The following is a 27,245-nucleotide window of genomic DNA, read 5'->3' as shown; positions in this document are numbered from 1 at the left end:
TAGTTTTGGTACTCAAATTTTTACTGAGTCAACAGTTTTAGAAATAATTAATTTTAAAAATTTAAACCAGCATACTTTTCTTAAGTTTCTATTTTCCTCCCAGAATACTCTCACTGTAAAACTAAGTCTACTTAGTTTTCAACTCAGCACAAACTTATTTGTCCACTATTTCCAACCATAAGATTATTGTCTTTATCTCAAAGGTTCAGAGCAGGATCTAACTCAGAATATAAATGGATGGGAGAGCATACTTTCTGATACCAGGAAGCTGGGTAAAATTTCACTTCTCTTATTTGGAGGCATGAAGGAAGAGAGAAGATACCCTTCAAGTTCTTACTTACATTTTTTACATCAGCCCTCACTCTTCAAAAGTATAAATAATAGGCCAAAATCTCAAGGATATTATGTACCAACTTAAAGAAGTATCTTGGAAACTAATAAAAGGAGTACTTAATCATAAAGGAATAAAATGAAAAAAAAAAACTGTTGACTCACAAAGTATTTTGAGTAATGACAGAAACAAATAAAAAAAAATAAAGGTACCATATAAAAAGATGTAGAGCCAATTTTAGAATGTAATTGTATTGGGAACATCTTTATTTTTTTAAAGCAAGAAAGAGCCCTCAGAGGAAACAACTAAACAGCAATACTCAATTAAGTCAAAACAACTTTCTAAATAGTACACATACTTAGAAATACTGTAAATTCTAGGGTAGAATTATAAAAACGTAGTATCTTAGTACTAATGAATTTGACCACTTTCATAAAGTCATTATTAAAAGGGGAAGTTAGAGCATTTGTTCTTAAACGAGGAAATTATGCTTGCAAAAAAACTCCCATTATGGGGCGCCTGGGTGGCACAGCGGTTAAGCGTCTGCCTTCGGCTCAGGGCGTGATCCTGGCGTTATGGGATCGAGCCCCACATCAGGCTCCTCCGCTGGGAGCCTGCTTCTTCCTCTCCCACTCCCCCTGCTTGTGTTCCCTCTCTCGCTGGCTGTCTCTATCTCTGTCGAATAAATAAATAAAATCTTTAAAAAAAAAAAAAAACTCCCATTATGCAACTTAGTATTTATTGTCTCTATGCATGTTCCTTATACATGTTAAAGATTGCCTTTAACAAATTACCTACTGATAATAAAATAAATCCCACATTTTATTCATTTCCTTAGCATTTTAAATAAATTTACTGACATATTATGAGAACTATTTGTGTTTGAGTGCCTATGACTGCCTGGGTGGCATAGTCAGTTAAATGTCCAACTCATGGTTTCAGCTCAGGTCCTGATCTCAGGTTCATGAGATGGAGGCCCGCATGGGGAGTCTGCTAAGTTTCTCTCTCCCTCTCCATCTACCCTTCCCCGCCTTGCACTCTCTCTCTAATTTTTTTAAATCTTAAAAAAAATGAAAAAGAAAAAAGCACCCCTTCCTCTAAGCTCTATTTCCTTATTTAAAAGACTTAGCTTTCCATTCTTTTAGAAGTTATGCTTAATCTACTTACTTGATTACTACTAACTCTGACCTACCATTAATTTATAAAGTACACCATTATCTTGTGTACCATTAAAATAGAATAACGCTATCATCTAAAACACAAAATAATGCTTTATCACTTAAAATTCTTATTTTACATTTTTTTTTAAAGATTTTATTTATTTATTCGACAGAGATAGAGACAGCCAGTGAGAGAGGGAACACAAGCAGGGGGAGTGGGAGAGGAAGAAGCAGGCTCATAGTGGAGGAGCCTGATGTGGGGCTCGATCCCATAACGCCAGGATCACGCCCTGAGCCGAAGGCAGACGCTTAACCGCTGTGCCACCCAGGCGCCCCTCTAATTTTACATTTTTAAAAGAGCTCTTTTGGACTCACTTAGAAGTACATTTTTATTCTATTACCACTCCTATGTGATACAGAATAAAAAGGAAAGCAAAATGTACTGTGAGATACTCATATATCTTCCTCATACTCAGATTTGAACCTTCTCAATTACTTTCCAATTCAGAGATTGCTGAGGTCTGTTTTTTCCCCACAGTATTATCCTCAATGTCATCAAGACCACTAATGATGTAGTACCTCTTAAAAATGCTCCATGATTATCTCCCAATTTTCTTCTAAGCACCGGTGCTCACATTTCTTGATCTCACCAGAAGGTCTCAACAAAAGGTTTTCAGACAAAAACCAGAACAATTCCTTCCTCAAACTGTCTTAAGATGCTCTGTTAACTAAAACATCTAAGTGTCCATTCACGCTACCACGTAGGATAACCAAGTTCACACGGGCAATAAAACTACACGCATAAGCCACCTTACCAACAGTGATTATATGAGATCATCAGCTGCAGACGCATTCTGATTTCAAAGATGTGAGAAAACAAGAAATACCTGGTAGCTTTTAATATTCTCTTTTTCTCTAGAGTCTAGGTCTGAATTTACCTTTATGTAACCTGCTTAATACCAAGAATGTACTTTCAATCTGGGGACTCTTTTTTTATATTTATATATACATATATTTTTTTAAGTTTTTTATGTTAATTCCAGCTAACATACAGTGTTGTATTAATCTGCAGACTACTAAATTTCCTCAGGTCTGAAAAATCCTGAGCTATTTACTCTTCAAATATTACTAGACCATCATTCTCTCCATTTTCTTCTGGAATTCACGTTAGATGAATGTTGGTAACCTTTATTTGTTGTTGTTGTTTTTTAAGATTTTATTTATTTTAGAGAGTGCGTGAGTGCCTACAAGGGGGGGAGGGGGAAAGGGGGAGGGAGAAGCAGACTCCCTCCTGAGTAAAGAGCCTGAAGTGGGGCTTGATCCTAGGACCCTGGGACCATGACCTGAGCCGAAGGCAGAGGTTTAACCAACTGAGCCACCCAGGTGCCCCAGTAACCTTTATTTCCTTGTACTATGTTCTGGGTGAGTTCCCTCAGTACCATCTTACAAATTCAGTCTTTGACTACATCAAGTCTAAAGTTTGTCTTTGAGAGAGAGAGAGGCGGGGAGAGCACAGAGGGAGAAGCAGACTCCCCACTGAGCAGAGAGCCCGATGCAGGACTCGATCCCAGGGTGATCATGACCCCAGCCGAAGGCAGATGCTTAACTGACTGAGCTACCCCAGTGTCCCAAGTTTGTATTTTCTATTACTTTTTTTTATCAATAACGATATTTTTCATTTCCAAGTTTTTTAATTAGCTGTTTTCCTATCTAGTAGATCTTATTCCATTATACCTCTTTTAATTTCTTAATCCTCTTTACTAGTTTATATCCATTTATCTCTTTGAACGTATTGGACACAAACTTTTTTGTTAATCTGTTTTATAAATTTAAATTTTATCTGGAGTGAATTCTTTTTCCAGTTGTCAAATATATATGTTATGTTCTATCCTTTGTGTTCATCCATCTCCACCTAGAAGTTTTCAGGGCATCTCCTGTCAGCCCTCAAAGTCCCTGATTTAGTATCAGTCTTATAAAGGTAGTTTCTAACTACTTCCCTGGAAGAATATTGGGGATATGGCCAAAACAGTCATGAAATGGTTATTTAGCTTGGTTTGTGTCAAAATTGGGTCCATAAGCCCCCATCTTCCAATAAAGCTTTAGCCCTAGACAGCAGCCCAAGAGTCTTCTTTTTTTCGTACCTATATTGCTTCACGTAGTAGTGAGTGGGACTCCTTGTGCTTTATCTCAGGTGGGAAACACTTAGTCCCTTTACCACGCAAGAGCTTAAATTCCACAGCCTAACTTAAGACTTTGAGTCCAACAAAACCTGCAAAATCAATCTCTACACACCACTTTGAGTTTCTGTTCTGTTTCTGGTTCATAGAGAGAATATTCTACTTTTATGGACCCTATGATTTTGTTCTGTTTTCCCTTCTTGTATTTTATTCACAAATGCTATGTCGAAATGGTGTTTTAAAATAATAAACTTATTGTGCTTATCTTTTCCTCCCTCCCAATTTTTATTTATTGCACAAACACTAAAGGAAATCAGTTATGCCAAAATCCATCAACTGTTTTGATTTTTCCATATTCTCTTCTAGTTTCCGCCCATGTATGTACACTTCTATAATTATTATAATTGCTATAATACAGTTAACAATCTGGTTTTCTTTCTTTTTTTTTTTTTTACTGGCTATTTCACATACTTTAGAAAGCTTTCAAAATTATCACTCCCTATGGCTCGTTCCTAAATGAGATATAACACATCAAACAAGTGAATGCTTAGTTTAAGCTGTTTTGAAAGGGGGAAAAAATCTACTTTCAATTAAAACGTGAGCGGGGGAAAGGATTGTGGTTTACCGCAACACTACATAAATGTCTTCAAAGTCAGCAATAAATCACCCACAACACATATTTTAAAGCTTATCTTCAAGTTATCTATGCCTTTCTAAATATACCAATCTTGACTAAAAAAAAAATTTTACCTCACGTTAAACCTTACACCAAGCACTATCCTATCAAGTATCCTATTACAAAAATAACCTGCAAATGTCAACGGCATAAAGAAATTACTTCTTTTTATGTATTTGCTAATCTATTTACCATACACAACATATTCTGCAAACCTAGTTCTGTTTCACTTAGGTAAATCACGAACACTCAGAGGCACAGTGTCTTCATCTTTAATATGAGATCATTCTTGAGTGTCTGCGGATTAAATGCAGTCTTTGTTTGAAAGTGCTCTGAAACCACAGAGATATTATTTTTATTATAATTACCTTTTCTATTTCTCTTTGTGTAGCTCCTTCCTTTTTCAAACGTTCCTGTTCTACACACTTGGCATTGTAATTTTCCTTGGATTTCTGGAGGGCCTGAGTTATGCTCTGAATGGTTTGAACAGCTTCCAGAGTTCCTGCAACTTCTTCTTTAGTCTGTATGGTATGAAATGATTCATCAGAATGACTGAACTGTAAAGCACTCGGTACCTGATCAATCAACCCTTTAGCAGGAAAAGACTGATACCTTTTTATGAGATTTTACTTGTTCTTCTCCATACTTCTGAACTTCCTTTATTAATTCTTGTAATTTTCTAACAAGATCCAAGTGACAGTTTGCTAATTTCTCTGTAGATGTTTTGAACACATCCCACACTGGTGCAAATGTTCTAAGGGAAAGAAAATACAGGAATTATTTAGTAAAAGGAAAGTTTAAGGCTCCAAAACAGAACCAACAGAAACAATAATGTTATATTCAGCAATTTTAATTAGACAAAATAGGAAATTAAAATAAATCACAAATGAAATGACTGAGTGATTTTTTTAATCCTTGGTTAATTAAAATCTTTTTGGACCTTAACTACACAGAAATCAGTTAAATATTTATCACAGGTCTGGCCATGGCCCTCTCTTAATTATATTATACTATTTTCTGAGTTGATTTCGGTTTTTTTTACTTGTATCAGAAGCCTTTCTAATCACTATCTATTGTTAAAAATTAACTTCTTAGGGGCGCCTGGGTGGCTCAGTCGTTAAGCGTCTGCCTTCGGCTCAGGGCTTGATCCCGGAGTCCTGGGATAGAGCCCTGCACTGGGCTCCCTGCTCTGCTGGGAGCCTGCTTCTTCCTCTCCCACTCCCCCTGCTTGTGTTCCCTCTCTCGCTGGCTGTCTCTCTCTCTGTCAAATAAATAAAATCTTAAAAAAAAATTAACTTTTTACCAAATTTCAATTTTTGACTACTTAGTGCTCATTTAAAATGCTTCATCAAAAAATAAAAGTACCTCTGAATTCAAACATGCAGAAGTCAAATGCACACATGATTTTATAAGAGTCTTCATCATTAATAATCATTTGAGAATTATTTTAAAACTGTTACTGTGTACTTTAAACACTAAGACAGTCCCCTTTCCACTACATGGTACATGATGCATGACACAATTTCCCACCACTTTTTCACAATACTGAGAATTTAGTGTTTTCCACAGGTTAAAGTGGATCCAAGAATTACCACATTATTATATCCTGGATAGTACTTAGGACGTCAATGGTTAGCTTAAACCAATCTGGTCAATAAGGAATGATTTAAGGATAATTTTATCCTATGTTTTCCTCGGGTACTACCTAAGATGTTTTCAACATCACCTGTTTTGCTCCATGACCAGACTTCTACTAGAAACAAATAGTAGCACAAGGCAAAAGGGCAGAGAAAGAAATTACTTACCCTAATATGTACTCTGTCCCAATTACTACATTTCCTATTCAGTAGGAATGCTACCTTGCAGCGATCATTTTAAGCAATAGTAAAGAAGTTCAAAGAGCAACAGCAAAGTTAAGATAACTTAGACTAAGGTTGTTCTGATTAGATCTCACCTCACACTTTAAAACCTAAATCAGCATTAAAAGGAGTTAAATGGAAAATTTTGAGAGTAAAAATAGATAACTGAAAAGTATCCACTCACTACAGCACCAAAATACATGTACATCAAGTCATGTAAACCTGACAGATGACAGTGTGGATTTCACAAAGCAGGAAGATGGGAGTGTCCCTTTACCAAAGGATTCTTTACATTGTAAAGGGGTTCAACATAAGACTTCTTTAAGTACAGGTTTCTTTAAGGAATGTCAAATATCATTACATTTTTAAAAGTTTGATATACAGAACTTTTTTCGGGTCAAGTAATACACATTAATGTATAATAAGCAGTAAGAAAGAAAACTGACCAGTCTGAAGTTATGTTTAAATGCAAAAAAATACAGAAAGAGGAAATATGCATAACATTAATATTTAAAATCTTTATAATCTTAAGCAATGACACTAACACATAAAATATCATCTATTATTTATGAGAACCATGCATTCCAAAAACAGAAACGTCAACATCTTTATTATCAGGAAACCCGGGTGAAGTCAATCCATGTTTTCTCTAACTCCCACCTGATAACTAAAAACTGGGTAGAATTTCCTATAATATATCCACAACCAAGTAAGTACATTATATGTTGTTATATTTATGAACCATTATGTCTTCAACAAGAACTTAGTATCTTAAGAACTGTGCCTAAATCAAAACTGAAAAAGTTTTTCAAAGAAATTAACTCACCCAAGTTGTGAATAATTGCTTGCAGATTTTGCTAGTTTCGTCATTGACCTGGAGTATGCTTCTTCTATTGTAGCTCTGTCAAATCAAATTTGCATATGATATGAGCTCTCAAACACACAGAAAAATTATCAAAATATAACTGAAACTGTTGAAACAAAAAACCCAATATATATTAAAAATAAAGGGTATTGGGGTGCCTGCTTGGCTCAGTCAGTAGATCATTTGACTCTTCATCTCGGGGTCATGAGTTCAAGCCCCAGGATGGGTACAGAGCTTACTTTAAAAAAAAAAAAAATTATGTATGTGGTCATGATACTTAGGTATTTTAGTCCCCTCAAACTCAGAATATCCAAACCAAACTTATTTCATACTCTTCCCCAACCCCATGCCCACAAAAACCAGCTCTCTAACAAAAAGGAACTATTAGCAGTAACTGCCTCTCACTGATGGAACTGTGACTTTTTTTGCTCCTTTAAACTTCTCTGTCTTTTTAATATACTGTATCACAAGGGTGGTACTCTGATCATCTAAAAAAAAGTTAATACAGCAAAAAACATTAATATCTCAATGGATAAGTTTAACAGCAATAAAAAAGTGGTTTACCTCCAGCAGTAAACTGATACAAAAACCTCCTGATGAGGAAAACCAGAAAAATATGGAGAAAGGGGGCTAACTAAAAGGCATCAGAGAGCTCAGGAGGCAAGTAAGAATGAGTAAGCCAAGATCTAAGAGAAGGATATCCAGAGAAGTCATCACATACGTTGGTCAGCTTTTCCCTGGTGGAGGGCGGGGGGGCATCTAGAAGCAGGAGCTGAGACTAAGAAGAGGAGCACAGTTTTTCACAGCCTCACAGGGTAAGGGAGGCAAAACTAGATTCAGACTTACCAAAGATGGGAAGCATGGGAAATACCATACTTTTAAGTTGAGCCTCAATGAGTAAGGACAAACCTAAATAGGCAAGCTCCCAAAGGAACTACCAACTGTACTTTTTCAAACCCTAATACTGGATCCTGTATGCATGTCTTACACACATTCATAAAACCATGAGGCACATAAGCAAATAAGACAAATGAACAAAAACCAGGAAGAACAAATTAGCAATGTTCCAAATGCTGAGATTATAAAGCTTAGATTTTATGAGTTTATTTATTATCTTCATGGAGATAGTACCTTAAATCAAGAATTTCAGGGGCACCTGCCTGGCTCAATCAGGGTCCTGAGTTCAAGCCCTATGTTGGGTGCAGAGTGCATTTCAATCAATCAATCAATCAGTCAATCAATCAATCAATCAAAGAATTTCACTAGAGAAATGGAAATCATTTTTAAAAAGTGAAGGAAATCACAGCAAATTTGTAAAAAAGACACAAATTCTACACATGAAAAATACAATATCAAAACTTAGTATCTCAATCCATGAGGTTAAATAGCAGATTCAATACACTACAGTGAGACTCATTAAACCAGAAGAGAAGTGAGAAGACTCTATCCTGGTATAAAGCTCAGAGAGACAAAAGAATGGAAAAGAGACAAGAGAAATGGAAAACAGAGAAAGGACAAAGTAAAAAAATCTAATGTGGGCGCCTGGGTAGCGCAGTCGTTAAAGCGTCTGCCTTCGGCTCAGGGCGTGATCCCGGCGTTGTGGGATCAAGTCCCACATCGGGCTCCTCCGCTGTGGGCCTGCTTCTTTCTCTCCCACTCCCCCTGCTGTGTTCCCTCTCTCGCTGGCTGGCTCTCTGTCACATAAATAAATAAAATCTTTAAAAAAAAAAAAAAATCTAATGTGTAAAGGGAAAAAAACAGGTCAGAAGAATTATTTCCAGAGATAATGAGACAATTTTCCAAAACCAACAAAAGATATCAACCACAGATCCAAGTAGCCCAACAAACCCTAAAAGTATAATTAAAAAGAAATCTATATTTCTTCACATAGCAAAACTATGTCTATACGTAGGTGACATATGTTTACACCTAGGTGAAAACTGCTGAAAATGAAAGACTAAAAGAAAATCTTAAAAGCAGCTAAACCCTTCCCACCACCAAATGGTACCTTTAAAGAAGCAATAATTACTCACACCTGACATCTCAACAGTAGATACTTGAATGATCTAGAATTTAAAAAAAAAAAAAAAAATCCAGTGGGTACCTGGGTGTCTCAGTCGGTTAAGCATCTGCCTTGGGCCCAGGTCATGATCCCAGGGTCCTGGGACTGAGTCCCACATTGGGCTCCCTGCTAAGCAAGGGAGTCTGCTTCTCCCTCTCCCTCTGCCCCTCCCTCCAGCTTGTGCGTGCATGCACACGCACTCTCCTTCAAATAAATTTCTAAAATAACTAAACAGATAAATAAATAAAAATCCAGTGAAATGCAAAACCATGCAACTCCTAGAAAATAATAACATAACAGAAAACCCAGAAGACCCTGGATATGGTGATGTCTTTTCAGATAAACAGCAAAGATAAGATCTATGACAGAAATCAATGATAAGCTGGACTTCATTAAAATTAAAAATTTTTGCTCTGTGAAACACAATGTCAAAAACTGAGAAGTCACAGACTGGGAGAAACTATTTGCAAAAGACACATCTGAAAAAAGACTGTATATCCCTATATACAAAGAACCTTTGGAACTCAACAATAAGACAACAAGATTAAAAAATGGGCCAACACCTTAACAGACATCTCACTAAAAAAGATATAAAGGTGGCAAATAAGCATATGAAAAGATGCTACACATCATATGTCGTCAAGGAAATGTAAATTAAAACAAGATACAACTATGTACCTATTAGAAGGACCAAAGTCTGAGCCACTGAGAAAACCAAATACTATCAAGGATGTGAAGCAAAGGAATTCTCATCCATTGCTGGCAGAAATGCAAAATGATACAGTCACTTTGGCAGACAGTTTGGCAGTTAACTTACAAAACTAAACATACTCTTACCACCTGGATTATATCCAGCAATGGAGTTCCTTGTTATTTACCCAAAGGAGACAGAAACATGTCCACACAAGAACCCGCACACAGATGCTTACAGCACCTTTATTCATTACTGCCAAAACTTGGAAGCAACTAAGGTATCTTTCAGTAGGTAAATGGATAAAATATGGTATATCCAGACAATGGAATATTATTCCATACTAAAAAGAAATGAGCCACCAAGGCATGAAAAGACACTAAGGTACCTTAAATGCAATATTACTAAGTGAAAGAAGCCAATCTGAAAAGTCTATTACATACTGTATGATTTCAACTATATGACATTTGGAAAAGGCAAAACTATGAAAACAGTGAAAAAGGGCACAAAGAATTCCTAACACAGTGAAAATACTCTAAATAATACTGTAATGATGGATACATACCATTATCACTTGTCCTGCAAAATGTACAACACCAAGGGTGAACCTCAAGTCAAAACAATGGACTTTGGGTGATTATAATGTGTCAATGCAGGTTCATCCTTGGTAAAAAAAAAAAAAACAAAAAAACATATTCCAGGGGCTTAGGGATATAGACAAAATAGGTAAAGGGGATTAAGAGATACAAACTTCCAGTTATAAAATAAATGAGGTATGGGTATAAAAAATAGAGTATTGTGAACAGGGTCAACAACATTGGAATAATTGTATGGTGACAGAATGTAACCACACTTACAGTGGTGAGGTTTTCCTAATGTACAGAATAGTCAATTCACTACACTGTATGCCTGAAACTAATATAAATCTGTATGTCGACTGTACTTCAATTAAAATGTTTTTAAATAAAAATTTTAAAAATTAAGAAATTAAAAGAAATGTTTTAAATATACCATTCTGGTGGGGGATGTTGATAATGGGGGAGGCTATGCATGTGTAGGGGCAGGGGGCAAATGGGAAATCTCCACATGCTCCTCTTAATTTTGTTGTAAACCTAGGATAACCACTAAAAGAAAAGAAGAAGAGGGTATTACTTCTAAGCTAATAGAAGTAAAGAGAATTTTTTTAAAAGACCAAAAAGCAAGAAAGTAGAGGAAAAAAATACAATACAAATAGGATAAATAGATAACAAATACTAAAATAGCACAGAGTTTGGCAACCTACAGCACCATCAGCCAAATATGGCCCATTTTTGTTCTCATAAATAAAGTTTTTATTAGAGCACAGCCAAGCTCATTTATTTATGTGTTGGCCATGGCTATTTTTGTACTAAAACAGCAGAGCTGAATAGCTGCAACAGAGATCAGATGGCATGCAAAGCCTAAAATATTTACCTTCTGGACCTTTACACAAAAAGTTTGACAACCTCTGAGACAAGAGATTTGAACCCAAAAATATCTACAATTATATTGCATGTAACAGACTAAATTCTCCAAATAAAGGAAAAATGCCTTTAAAAATAACAAACACGCTACACCACAAGGACACAGCAAAGAAAAGAATATGTATACCACACAAAAATGTACCAAAAGCAAACTGATGACACTTTACTAAAAAACGAAGTAGACTTCAAGGCAAAAAACAATGCCAGAGATAGAAAGGACACAATGATAAAAAGTTCAATTCACCTGAAGATGTATTAGTTATAAAATTGTATCTGCCCAGAAAACCTAGACATTTTCCCAAAGACCTACAGATGGCCAAGGGACACATGAAAAGGTGCTCAATATCACTAATCATCAGAGAAATGCAAGTCAAAATCACAATGAGATATCACCTCACACCGGTTAGAATAGCTAGTATCAAAAAAGACAAGGAGTAACAAGTGTTGGTCAGGATGTGGAGAAAAAGGAGAACCATCATGCACTATTGGTGGGAATGTAAATTCATGCAGCCCTTGTGAAAAATATTATAGAGGTTCCTCCAAGAAATTAATCATAAAAATACCATATAAACCAGTGATTCCACTACTAGGTATTTACCCAAAGAAAACAAAAACACTAATTCAAAAAGACATATGCACCGTTGTGTTTATTACAGCATCATTTACAATAGCCAAGATATAGAAGCAACCTAAGCATCCATTCTTAGATGAATGGATAAAGAAAATGTGGGATGGATGCATGAGATGGATGGATGGATGGATGGATGGATGGATGGATACACAGATATTCCTCAGCCAGCCATAAAAAAAGAATAAGATCTTGTCATTTGCAACAACATGGATGGACCTAGAAGGATTACAGCAGGTGAAATGTCAGACAAATACCATATGGTTCACTTATATGTGGAATCTAAAAAACAAAACAAATGAACAAACAAAAAAAGCATCAACAGACCTAAAGAAACAGAGAACATACTGGTGGTTGCCAGAAGGAAGGTAACAGGAGGGATAAGGGGGAATGGGCAATATGGGTGAAGGCGAGCAGGAGGTACTTCTGCTTCTAGGCTTCCACTTATGGCATGAATAAGTCATGGGGATGAAAGGTACAGCAGAGGAAATGCAGTCAAAGGTCCTGTCGTAGCACTGTATGGTACTAGATGGTAGCTACACTTGTGATGAGCACAGGATAAAGTATACAGTTGTTGGATCACTATGTTGTACACCTGAAACTAATGTTAACATTGTATGTCAACTACATGTCAATTAAAAAAAAAGAATCTGTATCCACCTACTAACATGGCTTCGAATACATAAAAGCAAAAATTGACAGAACTACATGGATAAACAGAAAAATCACAATCAAAATGAGAGATTTTCAATGTAACTCTCTTAGGAAATGATAAAATGTACAGGATAAAAAAAAAAACAAAACAAAAACCAGTGGGGATATATCAGAATTGAATAAAAGAATGCACAAACTTAACAAATACATATAGACAACAAATGCAAAACACAGACTTTTCAAGTACATGCAGATATTTACCAAAATTGACTCTATCCTGGTCCATAATCCAAGTGTCAACATATTTCAAAATGCTGAAATTATATACAGTATGTTCTCTAACTACATGTAATTAACCATAAGCAAAAATATACCTTTAAAAATCAACACATATTTGGAAATTTAAAAATATGCTTCTAAATAACCCAGGGAGGCAAGAAAAAAGCACAAGGAAACTTAGAATATCTTTAAATTAAATACAGTGAAAATTCTATTACTTGAAACTAGTGAAGCACAATAAAGCCGTGCTTGAGAGACATTTACAGACTTAAATGAATGTATCAGAAATGAAAAAAGATGGGGGCACCTGGCTGGCTCAGTTGGTGGAGCACGAAACTCTCGATCTTGGGGTTGTGAGTTTGAGCCTCATGTTGGGTGTAGACATTACTTTAAAAAATAAAATATTTAAAAAAAAAAGAAAAATGAAAAAAGGCTGAAAATCATTGTCAAACATCCATCTCAAAGAAAAAGAACAGCAATTAGGAACAGAAAGTTAATGAAATAGAAAATAAATATATAAAAAGGATCAGCAAAGCCAATAATTGCTTTTTTATAAAAACTATTAAAACCAACAAGTGATGAATGAGACTGATCATAAAATACAGAGAAGGCACAAATAACCAATATCAGGAACGAAAAGGGGACATCTAATATAGATCCAGCAGGTATATAAAAAGTTCATAAAAGGGGGGTGTTTGGCTGGCTCAGTCAGTAGAATATGCAACTCTTGATCTCAGGGTCATGAGTTCAAGACCCACATTGGGCATGGAGCCTACTTAAAATAAAAATGAAAAAAAAATTGAAAATGTAGATGAAATTTAAAAATTCCTTGAAAATATAAGTGGCTCAGTCAGTTGAGCGGCTGACTCGTGATTTTGGCTCAGGTCGTGGTCTCAGGATTATGGGATCAAGCCAGCCCCCCACCCCCAAACTCAGCAGGGAGTCCACTTCTCTCCCTCTCCCTCTGTCCCTCCTCCCAACTCACACATGTGCAAGCTTTCTCTAAAATAAGTAAATAAATCTTTACATATGTGTGTGTGTGTGTGTGTGTGTGTGTGTGTGTATATATATATATAACTTATCAAACTCACTGAAGAACTGGAATATCTGAATAGTCCTATAACTACTAAAGAAATTAAGTATGTAATTTGAAACCTTCCTAAAGATGATTGCAAGCCCAGATGGGTCTACCAGCAAAATCTATGAAACACATAAAGAAGAAACTATAATATTCCACAAATTTTTTCGAGAATAAAAAAATGAGGTATACTCAACTCATTTTATAAGGCTAACTAATCTTGACACCAAAATCTAAGGACAGTTAGATAAAGGAATTTTTCAGGCCAATCTTGATCACAAATATAGATGCTAAAATCCTAAATAAAATAGCAAACTGATCCACCAACATATAAAAGTGATAATATATTTCTACCAACTTGGGTTTGTATCAGGAATGGAAAGTTAATCTAACACTCAAAATTCAAAGTAATTCAAATTTTAACAAGAGGAGTAAAAAGAAAGAAAAACGTCTCAATAGATACAGGAAAAGTATCTGACCAAATTCAATATCCATTCATAATTTTTTTTATAAAAGGAAAACATTTAAAAACAGTATATAAAAGCAAATTTTAACAGTAAGGAAAGAACTTGAATAAATATATCATATTTAAGAGTGAAATGTGAGGGGTGCCTGGGTCGCTCAGTTGGTTAAGCATCTGACTCTTGATCTCAGCCTCATGTTGGGCTCCACACTGGGCGTGGGGCCTACTTAAAAAAAAACAAGAGTGAAAGAAATAAATGTGAGACTAGGAACAAGACAAGATGCCTGCCATCACCATTTCTATTCAGCACTATACCCGAGCGTATTAGCCAGTATGGTAAGTCAAGAAAAGTAGATAAAGGTATAAGGACTGGAAAGAGATATAAAACTGTCACTTGTACAAGATGATTACAGACAGAGAAAATCCAAAACAATCTACAGATGAATTATCAGAATATGCAAGAACTAACAGGTTGCTAGACACAAAGTCAATATATAAAAATCAAGTGGATTTATATATAAATCTGTAATACCTTACCAACGAACTGTTTTCACCCAAAAAATATAGAGCTCCTTCAGTTTGTTCTTTAAATAAGAGGGGAAAAAAAAACAAAAAAACACAGGAGATGAACAGGGGGGCACCTGGGTGGCTCAGTCGGTTAAACGTCCCACTCTTGGTTTCGGCTCAGGTCCTAACCTCCTGGATCGTGGGATCAAGCCCCGAAATGGGCTCCACAATCAGCAGGGAGTTGGCTTGAGGAGTCTGTCCCTCTGCCCTTTCCCCCACTCGCATGCGTATGTGCACTCTCTCCCTCTCGCAAATAAATATTTTATAAAAAAGAGATGAACAGGTACTTCATAAAAGAGAAAACGCAAATGACCAATACACATGAAAGGATGCTCAAGCTCATCACCCATCAGGAGAATGCAAATCACAATCACAATAAGCTACAGGTATCCCTCACCATCTAAACATACAGCCTTCCGGGGACGCCTGGGTGGCTCAGTTTGTTAAGGTCCTGATCCTAGAGTCCAGGGATCAAGCGCCACACTGGGCTCAGCTGAGCAGGGGCTCAGCGGGGAGTCTGCTTCTCCCTCTGACCCTCCCCACTCTCATATTCTCTCCACTCTCTCTCTCTCAAATACACAAATAAAATCTTTTATAAATAAATAAATAAAATTAAATTAAAAGTACAGCCTTCCTATGAAATCTTTCATAAGCCAAAATGGCATAAAGCAAAGAAGCAATTACCATTAATTTACATGGAAAAATTTTTGAGCTTTACAAGACCCAAAAAATAACCCCTCTTAGGCTTTTCTGATACCGTAGGACACATCTTGCTAATAGATGCACGATATAAACTAAACTAAGGCACAGATGCTCACAGACACAGTTCAACACTATGGCGGATTGACACTGAGATGCTGAGCATAGTTCCCAGGGAAGGAGCTTGGCGGCACCACTCTCACTATACACACTGCCTCCCTAAGGGCTCACTGCAAAACAAACACCAAATGCTATTTTCTCATTTTGCTATTTTTTGCAAAAGCGAAAATCCTCTTAGGATTGTTCTTGGTTAGCAAAAACAGGTACTGATGTAGATCTTTCAAAAGAGCAAAGTGGCATAACACACACTTCTGAAAAGTGGGGGGGAGACATGTACTACTACTTATCAGAATGATTCAAATTAAAAGACTGGCAATTCCAAGTGGTGATGGGGACATGGAACAACTAGAACTCTGAAACAAGGCTGCTGCTGGTGTAAACTGCTACAACCACCTTGGAAACTTCTTTGGCATTACCTACCACACTTACACATACATAACTCTATGACCTGGCAATTCTACTCTAGCGTATATACCTAATGTAAATATACGTATATGTATAGCAAAACCCTTGTACAAGAATATTCAAAGCAACATTACTTGTAACAGCAAAAAAACTGGACACAACCCAAATGTCTGTCAACAGTAGTAGACACATTTCAGCATATTTATACAATTTAGTATCACACAGCACTGAAAATGATAATACCAAACTCAAAAAGGAATCTCACAAACATGCTGAGTAAAAGACAAAAGAATACTCACTATATGATTAAACTGATATACTTAATTCAAAGTTCAAAAAATAGGTACAACTAACTTTCTTTGCCAGACGAATGGATAAATTTTGGTTTCCATAAACAGAATACTACTCAACAGTAGAAAGGAATGAACTACTGACATATGCAACAACATGGATCATCTCAACGTAATTATACTGAGTGAAAGTACTGGCTAATAGAGTATATCAAGTATAATCCCATTCATATAAAATTCTAGAAAATGCAAACTAACCTAAATGTCAGAAGCAAATGAGTGGGAGCTCAGGGATGAGGGGGAAAGACAGGAGGGAGGAATGACAAAGGGGATGATGCACATGTTCACTATCTTGATTGTGTGATGGTTTCATGAGCGTAGGTAGATGTCAAAATTTATCAAATTTTACACTTTAAATGTGTAGTATACTGTATGTCAACTATACTTCAATAAAGCTGTTGGAAGGAAGAGAGGAAGGAGGAAGGTAGTACGGAGGAAGAGACAAAAAGGAAAAAAGGAGGAATGGAGGAGGGAAAAAGGAAGCAGACCAGTAGGGAAGAGGGGATGAAGGGAGGAGAGAAACTCTAAATGACTGACAGGAGATTAACCTTTCTAGGCCCCAATTTTCTTATCTGTAAAATGGGAGTTAGAGTTTTCATAGTTAAATGAGATAATGTATGCACAATCCTTAGTGCACACTACACGTTTATGTGTCTATCTTTTCTTCCCTTCTTTCTCACTCACTCCTTCAAGAAACAGGAGTATCTAATTGTGCTAGGCTCTGTACTAGGCACTGGGATACAAGAGAATACTATATCCTTTTTCTTTTATGGGGAACAAAGAAACAAATAAAAAATGAATTACAAAATTTTATAAATACTGCAAAGAGATATATGATGTTCAGAGATACTATAACAGGTGTTTCTGACTGAGTCAGGGAAAGAAGGAAGAGCATCTGTGAAGAAAGGACCACCTTGCTAAGCTCTGAAGAATAAGTACGCATTAATTAGGCAAAAACAGGAATAAGCATGTACAAAGTCTGGCCTGGAAGATATCTTTCAATAAAGTGGCTAATGTCTCTAGAGAGGAAAGAACAAGGAGGAGACTGGTATGAACTAAAGCTTGAAAGGTGGTCTGAGGTCAGACCAAGATGCAGGCAGGCCTACCTTAAGAGCAATGGGAAACCTTTGAGATGCTTTAAACAGGAGAGGTAACAAACCTCTCTGTGGCTTAGAAAAAGCTCTCCAATTACAGTGCAGAAAATAAGTTGTAGGGGAACAAGAATGAATGTAGACAGGTAGGACAGGAGTTACTGCTGCAGTTCGGGCAACAATGATAGCTTGGATCAGGGCAGTAAAGTCAGAGATTCATTCTATCAAAAAATACTTACTAAGAGCCAAGCACTCTCCCAAATGCAAGAGACAGAGTAATAGCAGCCCCCCCGCAAAAAAAAATCCTGCCCTTGTGGGGTGTATATTCTAGGGGGAGGGACAAACAAATAAATAAATATCCCAATGGCTGTAAGTGCTATGAAGAAAACATTAAAATAGGAAAGGCATAGTGGAAGGAGGGGTTGTCTTAGAGCCCACAGAATCATAAAGGGATTAGATTCTAGACAAGAACGGATGACTCAGGAGTCATGGACTTCTTAGAGTGACTGACATAAACAGGCTAAAAGGCATGACAACTGCCCTGACAATTTCAAAGTAGTTATAGTTAGTGAGTTAAGTGCTGGGGGAGAAGGAAGGCTAGAGGACATGCCAAGAAATGCAGCATTCTGAGACCTTTTCTTTATTCCTGCCAATAATGATGCAGAAGCCAGTGAAGGATAGCTTTATCCACTGCACTTAGAGCTTCCGGACTTCCTCTTAATTCCAAAAGAGAAGTGAAAGCCAAAAGAGGATTGGTCTTACATAAAACAGCTTATTCCCCAATTCCTAACATCTGGTAAATTCAATGATGGCATAAGCTGTATCTTTAGCCCTATATTCCCAGAATCCAGACAACTGCCTAGCACACAGCAGACATGGGATATATATTATTGAAAGACTAAATGAATGGAATATTGTATTTTTGCTTTTTTCTTAAGTAACCTCTACGCCCAAAGTGGGGCTTGAACTCACGACCCAGAGACTGAGAGTTGCATACTCCAACAACTGAGCTAGCCAGGTATCCCCCAAAATGGAGTATTATATCTAAAGACAAAACATCCCCGGGGCACCTGGGTGGCTCAGTTGGTTAAGCATCTGCCCTTGGCTCAGGTCGTGGTCCGAGGATTAAACCCCACATGGGGCTCCCTGCTTAGCAGGAAGTCTGCTTCTCCCTCTGCCCCTCACCCTGCTTGTGCTCTCTCAAATAAATAAGATCTTACACACACACACACACACACATCCCCATATTACTAAGATAAACATTTTAGGTGTGGTCATATAAAAACTACCAAGTGGGCCTAGTCACAAAATAGCTTTAATCAAAGAAAATTACATTGATTTTTAAGTTTTTAAATTGAATACTATATTCTAAATAAATAAATAATACATAATTAAACTATAAAAATTCAAAAACCTTAGACTTTTCAAATTATTTTAGTATGTTTAATGACGTTTGTTTACAGAAATGGTAGTATTTTATCCTACAAAACTCAATTTTTCTATTGTATCACATTTATTTATGTATTTACATCTATATTGTTTGCAATGATATTAACAAACAATGGATATAAACCAGGAGTTCAGCAATGCTACTTGGAGCCACCATGCAGCCCTTAGTGTGTAGATGCTAGATAACCACACTACTTTAAAATAGAACTATAATAATATACTTTTCAAAAATGTATTTGATTATTTTAAACCAGATCTAACTAAAATGTTCTGGGGCATCTGGGTGGCCCAGTTAGTTAAGCATCTGACTCTTGATTTTGGCTCAGGTTGTGATCTCAGGGTCTTGAGTTTGAGCCCCACCTCTGGCTCCATGCTGGGACCTGCTTAAGATTCTCCCTCTCAAGGGGCGCCTGGGTGGCCTAGTCCTTAAGCGTCTGTGCCTTCGTCTGGGATCAAGCCCCCCATCGGGCTCCCTGCTCAGTAGGAAGCCTGTTTCTCCCTCTCCCACTCCCCCTGCTTGTGTTCCCTTTCTCGCTTCCTCTCTGTCAAATAAATAAAATCTTAAAAAAAAAAAAAATTCTCACCCTCCCACCCCACTAGAGCATGCACTTTCTCAAAAAATTTTTTTCTCATTTATATTCTAAAATTTAACTTGAACTGTTAAATTACTTATTAAAAAAATACATACCTTTCTCTCACAAAATCTGCTAGTTCTTTTGTTGATATTTGTCCATGTTTCATATTATGGTAAAGGACATCAAAGCCACTATTTTTTTCCCCCTAAAATTGAAGAAGATTTTTAGTTTAACAACAAAAAAAGATCAAAATGATTTAAGAATAACCCTATATGAACCAATATGCAACTCTAATGCTCAGGTGAGCTACTTCTTCTTAGTTAAACCACTGTTGCTCATTTCAAGCTGTATCAAAGGAATACAACACAGTTTGACAAAGTTTACAATTTATTATATATACATATACAAACATCAAACACACATGCACAGATTCTATAATCACTCATGAGAGTACATTAATGAAATTAAGTCTGAAATTTTAAAAAATAACATGCAGCATAATTTAGAAAAGATACCCATGGATCTTTTTAAATACATTTACCAAATCCCATTTCAATTCCTTCAACATGCATTAAGGGATTCCTGATTATTTAAGGCAGAGTCCCTGCTTTAAAATAAGTAAATCTTGACCTCTGAGTCAAGACAGCCTATTACTAATCACTTACATATTCAATACCATAAAATGCTTTATAATAGCTAATAAAAGTCTTTTAGTAAACTTAAACAACTTGAGAAGTGAGAAAGGAGATAAAATTTTAACAAAAGAGCAGCAACAGTCATTGGCTAAACTAATAGGAAATTAACAGAACAAGACTACTACACAATCCTAGAAAACCTTTACTGCCATTTATTCCAATAAATGCTAAATTATTAAGTCATAGGGAAGAAAACAGAAATACCAATTTTGTAAATGAAATAGAGACTATTAATAAACTAAGCTCAACAACTCCCTTTATAATTGGTAGTTTTTCTTTTTCTTCAGTGAAAATAGAATAATGAAGAATTCAATGTATTTGTTGGAAACAGCAATATAGTAAGCAAGAATTATACAATATGAAACCTAATTTTTTCACAGTTCACCAAAAACAGGAAACATAGGGAACTTCCAGTTATGCTGAAGTGATCCCTAAGAAACTTGTAAACTAATATAAAAGTAATTATTTTGCCATATACACAATAAACTAAAATATCATATTTGGGGGAAAACCTGGGTGGCTCAGTCAGTTAAGCATCTGCCTTCAACTCAGGTCATGATCCTGGGGTCCTGGGATCAAGTCCCATGTGGGACTGCCTGCTCAGCGGGAAGCCTGCTTCTCCCTCTCCCTCTACTTCTCCCCATGCACTCTCTTTCTCCCCATGCACTCTCTCTCTCTCAAATAAATAAAATATTTAAATAATAAATAAAGTAAAATAAAATGTCACATTTGGGGGCACCTGAGTGGCTCAGTCGGTAAGCGTCTGCCTTTGGCTGGGGTTATGATCCCAGGGTCCTGGCATGAGCCTGGTCAGGCTGCCTGCTCAGCAGGGAGTCTGCTTCTTCCCCTCCGTCTGCCCCTCCCCCTCCGTCTGCCCCTCCCCACTCCCACTCATGCTAATTCACTCTCTCTCAAACAAATAAATAAAAATCTTTAAAAAAAAATCTATCAGTCAGGTTACCTGAGTTCCCAATGTGCATTACCCATATTCAAATTAGAAGCGAGTTGGGAATAAAGGGCTATTCAAACAGGCACAAAGACTATTAGAAATACTATTTACCAGGCTTAGAAGAGAAAGAAAAAATTTTTTTAAAGGAGATAAGAACTTGGATACCATCTAGTAATTGGGGCAATAAGGTCCTGAGCATTTTGCTTCACTGTTACAATTATAAACATGAAGCAATCAAGAAAAGGTTAAATTATATTCAGAAATCTGGGTTTTTATTAAGAAGTCCTTGAAGAAGTAAGCTCTTTATTCGGGAACTTCAGATATCCAAATAACATACTAGTTGAAATTCCCAATAAGGAAATGAGGATTATTAATTTATTTAATACAGTATAACAATATTAATATAGCAGCAATAATACACCCTGGGAAACAGTACTATCCATCCCTCAGGTTTTCACGTGGAAAGACAAGGAAAACTCCTTCTAATAAGGATATGATATAGAAGAAGCCTGCCCCAGAAAGCACTAACAACTAAATATAAACACCTTACATGATTGCAAATCCATTTGTCATTTCTTCCTAAATCTCAGTTTACTGAGATCAAAAAACATCAGTCTGACTCCAAGCACTATTCTTTAATAATTTTGCAAACTTATTAACACAAATTATTTATTACTCATGAACTTTTCTTTAACACAAACTAAGCAAAAATTTTACTACTTCAAATAGTACTAGTGCACTCTCTCTCTCCACACACACACTTACATACACATACAACTTTCTTCTAAAAAAAAAATTCAAAGTGTCTAATAAAGAACCCAAGTTGTATTGTCACCTTGTCAAAAACTTACTTTATAGCTTTGATAAAGATGACTAAATATTAAATATATACACATTTATATGCCAAAAAATAAAGAAAACACAGCACTGGAGCTCAGGTCTAGATCCATTTGCCTTCAGTGTCTTCAACTGCAGAAAACACTGAACATTCTGGTGAAACAGGGAGAGACCCCTCTTGAAACTGAAAATCATAACTTATTATAATTCTGCCACCATTTGAGATTACCCAGTAGTTTTTTTTAACCAGAAATACCTCCACACAGGTCCTATCATTTTTACGGTAGCCACCAACGTTCTTAGTAGGTGGCTCTAATTCAAAGAAAAGTAAAATAGTAATAACTATTCCTGAATTGCATATCCATTTTATCACCTTAGACCCTGAAGTGGATATGTTTCTGTTATTTTTAACACAAAAATATTTTTTCCTTTAACATATTCTGTTAACTCAAGCAAGGAGAACTTGCTTTCCTTGGCTAACTACGAATACCTGATAAGCGCACAAATAACTTGACAAAAGACCTCTATTATCAAATAGAACTACGACTAAACATGTCTTCTGGTCTTCAACATTTTACTAAAACCGTAAATACTCATGCCCTTTGATCCAGCAATTCTATTTTCAGAAATCTATACTACAGAAACACACATACAAAGATAAATGTGGAAGAATATTTACTGAAGTACTATTTGTAACAGTGAAAAATAAGAAAAAACTAAAAAACATCCATTAAAATGACTGGTTAAGTAAATGACAGTATATCCATAACATATATACGGTGTTTTTGGAAAGACTGCAATACAAAAAAAAATGCAGATTTTTAAGTGTTAATTTTGAAAATCTGCCCAGATATACTGTCAATGGATTACCGTAACAGTCAAAAAATAACCTAATGTTAGGAACAACTTAAATGTCCACCAGCCAGTGAATAAAAAGACAAAATAGGGTATATCCATAAAACAGAATATAATTCAGCAATAAAAAGTAACAAATACTGATGCATGTGACTTAACGGATGAACATCATAAACATTTCACTAAGTTAAAGAAGTCAGACAGAAGCGACCACATATTGTAGGATTCCATTTATCTGAAATGTCCGGAATAAGCAAATATGCTGAAATAGAAAGTAGATGAGCGGGTTGCTAGGGAGGAGGGCTGTGAGGTAGGAGGTGATAAAAGATACAGGTTGCATCTCTCTATTAACAAAGCTACGGAATTCTTATTTTAACAAAAATGGAACTGTTAAATGTACCTTGGTTTTAAGACCCATGAATAGTAATAGTGGAAAAACACAAAGCTATAAATCCCAGAGATTTTAGCTGATGGTTTGAAACTTCTCCTTCAAAGAACCTTTTAAGAGCAACAGTAAATTAAATACTAAAAACAAAAAGCCTGTATATCTTTCACCTCTGATGACTCCAAGATTCTGGAAAACAGGCAGAAGACTGTGTATGCTGTATAATCAGACTATGAATTGATAAGTTGATTTTACCTTGTTCCTTTTTAAATTTTAAAAATATTTTGGAAGGGGATCAAAGGGTCAGAAGGTGCTGTCATGTGAACAGCAAATAACAAGCCTAACCTTCCTCTCAACCTCAAACCGTGTCAAAGGTAATAAATAAAAACCATCACTTCCTACCACTCTACATTTTTCCTTTTGCTCTAGTTCTTATATAAGCAGTTTTTCTATAAGTAAATAGCACATTTAACCCCAAGTTACAATCTCTTCTAGTCAACCTTCTATTTATACATTGAAAATTTCACACAATCATCAAAACTATTCTACAGAACCATTGGCAAGATGTTTTTAAAGCAGATAACAGTGATTACAGATGTGAAACAAGCACTGCTCAGCAAGCAGAACTACCTGCTGCAGGTACAGAAATCACCCAAACACATTTGTTGGTTGACTGAAGGAAATAAATCTTACTACATTAGAGAACTTTTCTAACCCCTCAGATACTCCCTAATCTCTTCAGTTACAACTCATCTCTTCCAGTAAGTTAAATCCATAAAGCCCTCTAAAAGATATTACATGGCTTCAACAAAAATAGCAGAAGCAAAGAGTTATAATTTGTTTTATAACTTTTAAATTTTCTGTAATTTTCATTAATCTCAAAATGAAAAAAATAAAAACAATTTCAGCTTTCTCAAAAACTCTTCAATCTGCGCAAAGGCAAAGGCTACCTTCTTAAACCAACATGTTCATATTAATAGTTAAATCTCCTAATTCATAAATGAAAAAAAAACTGAAAGTTTTTTAGGAGCAGTTTAAAAAATTACCTATTTATTCCATGGAAACCTATGCAAATCACTGCAAAATATTTCCAAAGAATATTTAATCATATGAGAAAAAAGTTTGATGGTAATACCATTTGAAAATACCAAGCTACAGGGGCGCCTGGGTGGCACAGTCGTAAGCGTCTGCCTTCGGCTCAGGGCGTGATCCCAGCGTTCTGGGATCAAGTCCCACATCAGGCTCCGCTGGGAGCCTGCTTCTTCCTCTCCCACTCCCCCTGCTTGTGTTCCCTCTCTCACTGGCTGTCTCTCTCTGTCAAATAAATAAATAAATAAATAAATAAATAAATAAATAAATAAATAAATCTTAAAAAAAAAAAAGAAAAGAAAATACCAAGCTACAGAACAATACAGAACCCACTGTGAATGTTGTATTTCTAAAGAAAATGTTACAGGACATAGGGAAAAGCGATACATAATTTTAAATTTCTTCTGTACTCCTGTTCTACCCATCACATAACAACGGTTATAATTAAAAAGGAAAACCATCTTCACTGGTCTTGTTTCAACCAATTTAAAAACACTTCTTAGTATCAAGGTCCAGCATCACCAATTTGCTGTACTTATACTGCACCTTCCCATCTTATCCCTAAAGGCAAGCAACATGCTTCTCCTATCTTCCATAACCTTTATTCCTGCTGTTCCATCAAGGAGCATGTGCCTGATAAAACTTATCGACTTGTGTATCTCAACTTCATTACACAGTTCACTAATCACTGCTCAATTTAATCCTCTGAATCTGACCATCCCAGCAACATTCTAGCAACTTTACCAATAGTTACCATTTTAGATCTCAGTTGCTGTTGTACTGTTTTTGTTATTCCCCCACATCTGACCAATTTATGCTCATCTGTGTGGACCAAACTGCTACTAACATTCTTCCAACTGTAGTATTCTTTCATTTTTCCACACTAGGTAAACCAAAAACCAAACTCTTACTCCCTTTACGTCTCCCTGGCACCATATTTCTATGTGGGTTTCTTAGGGTGCTTTTGTTAAATGTTTTAGTATTGTCAAACCAGGATGGATAATCTCAAGAAATAGTACTCAAAAAACTACTTCGAAAAGGCTTATGCTAGCCCAATGTGCAGGATGATATAAAGCATACCTGTTCTCCCATGCCTTCGCCTAAAAAATGTAAGTAGTTCTGAAAGGATTAGAGCATTCAGGATTTAGTGTACAGGGCTACAAAGGAACCCAGACGGCAAATTTTTATTCTTTCCATGTCAATGTTCTAAAATCCTTCCCCTGAATTGAACTTACACAGACTAAATCAGTATCAATTTCTCCCTTTCAAATTTCTCCTACAATTAAAGCAAAAATACAAAACAAACCACCATTCCATCCCCCAAAACTCTAAGGGCCTCACAATAAAATTTATTGCCATCTAAAATACTATGATTTTGTAATGTCTACCTGTCAAGTCTACCTGAACCAACTTAGATGAATCTGTAGTTTGCATTTTCCTATGTTGTCGCAGCTGAAAACGATCTGGGCATGGCTAACTAGCTAACAATTACACAACAACACATTTTAATTTAGTGTATATAATTTGCTTGTTTATACAGAGATCACCTCTGGAAAGTTACATAAGAAACTGGTAACAGTTACTGCCTTTGTGGAGATCTTGATGGTTGGGGAAAAAAGAAAAAGATTTTATACTGCATTCTCTTTGGTACTTCTTGAATATTGAACCATGTAAATTTTGCAAACCTGTTAATTAATGTATATGTAAATATGCATACACATATACTTCTTAAATTCCAGTGTACCACTCAATGGGATCATATCATAAGCAGTATTTGGAAATTTCAAGTAATAAAAAGAAAGTCTATATTCTGGGTTTCTATGATCACCTCAACTAATTTTCTAAAAATACATATGTTAAAATTTGCATATGGATATACCCTCAAGAATGTGTGTGTGTGGGTGTGTGTATGGGTGTCAGTCTCTCATTTAGGATACTAAATTTAGATTTAAAAAATCAAGCAAAAATATAATGTTTTGTACTTCAAAGTCCTATTAATAGCAATTCCAGGTTTTTAAAAAACATTTTAACCCTCTCAGTTTATCCATGTAAATGACAGATCAAATTTTGGATATATAACCAAGTGCTCCAATTTTATTTAAAAGTAAAGCATGACAATACCAGTGAAACCAACAAACAAATGGAAAGAGACTTCTGTACTGGTTAAACAATAAAAGAAATAAGGACAAGAAACAAAGAAATACTTCAGGATAAAAATACCCAAGATAATCATTTCATTCTTGATGTGCTGACTGGAAATAATTTTTGGAAAAGGTCACCTAACTAAAAATGTCAGTTCATTACAATGTGATATATGCTAAAGAATACTTAAATGTCTTTGGGAGAATGCTTCATATTTTATAGACATCAGGATTATTATACAAAATGAGGTTTATAAGGTATTTAAATCAGGTATGTTTTATTTTTTCCCCTTAAATAATCATCACCAATGAAATCCATTCCTTAAAAAAAAAATTTAAGGTGTTAGTATCCAAAATATATAAAGAACTCATACAACTCAACACAAAAAAACCCAAATAATCCAATTAAAAAATCAGAAGACATGAACAGACATTTCTCCAGAGAAAAGAGACAGATGGCCACAGACATATGAAAAGATGCTCAATATCACTCATCATCAGAGAAATGCAAATCAAAACCACAACAGGAGGGGTGCCTTGGTACCTCAGTCGGCTGAGCATACAACTCTTGATTTCAGCTCAGGTCATGGTCTCAGGGTTGTGGGATCAAGCC

General features: G+C 35.9%; 1 protein-coding gene across 2 annotated transcripts in view; it reads right to left on the bottom strand.

The window, feature by feature from the left end:
- Window positions 1-27,245, bottom strand: part of FCHO2 (FCH and mu domain containing endocytic adaptor 2) — a 109,645-nt gene that overhangs the window by 76,356 nt on the left and 6,044 nt on the right. For both annotated transcript variants that reach the window (XM_026498809.4, XM_057307444.1), the window contains exons 2-5: window positions 19,795-19,886; window positions 7,030-7,104; window positions 4,957-5,098; window positions 4,713-4,865 (exon numbers count right to left, since the gene is read on the bottom strand). In XM_026498809.4, the coding sequence (XP_026354594.3) occupies window positions 4,713-4,865; window positions 4,957-5,098; window positions 7,030-7,104; window positions 19,795-19,886 (462 nt within the window). The remainder of the gene's footprint in view (window positions 1-4,712; window positions 4,866-4,956; window positions 5,099-7,029; window positions 7,105-19,794; window positions 19,887-27,245) is intronic.

This window comes from Ursus arctos, unplaced genomic scaffold, assembly GCF_023065955.2.
Source record: "Ursus arctos isolate Adak ecotype North America unplaced genomic scaffold, UrsArc2.0 scaffold_5, whole genome shotgun sequence".
Classification (NCBI taxonomy): domain Eukaryota; kingdom Metazoa; phylum Chordata; class Mammalia; order Carnivora; family Ursidae; genus Ursus; species Ursus arctos.
This window is presented reverse-complemented; position numbering and strand designations above follow the sequence as displayed.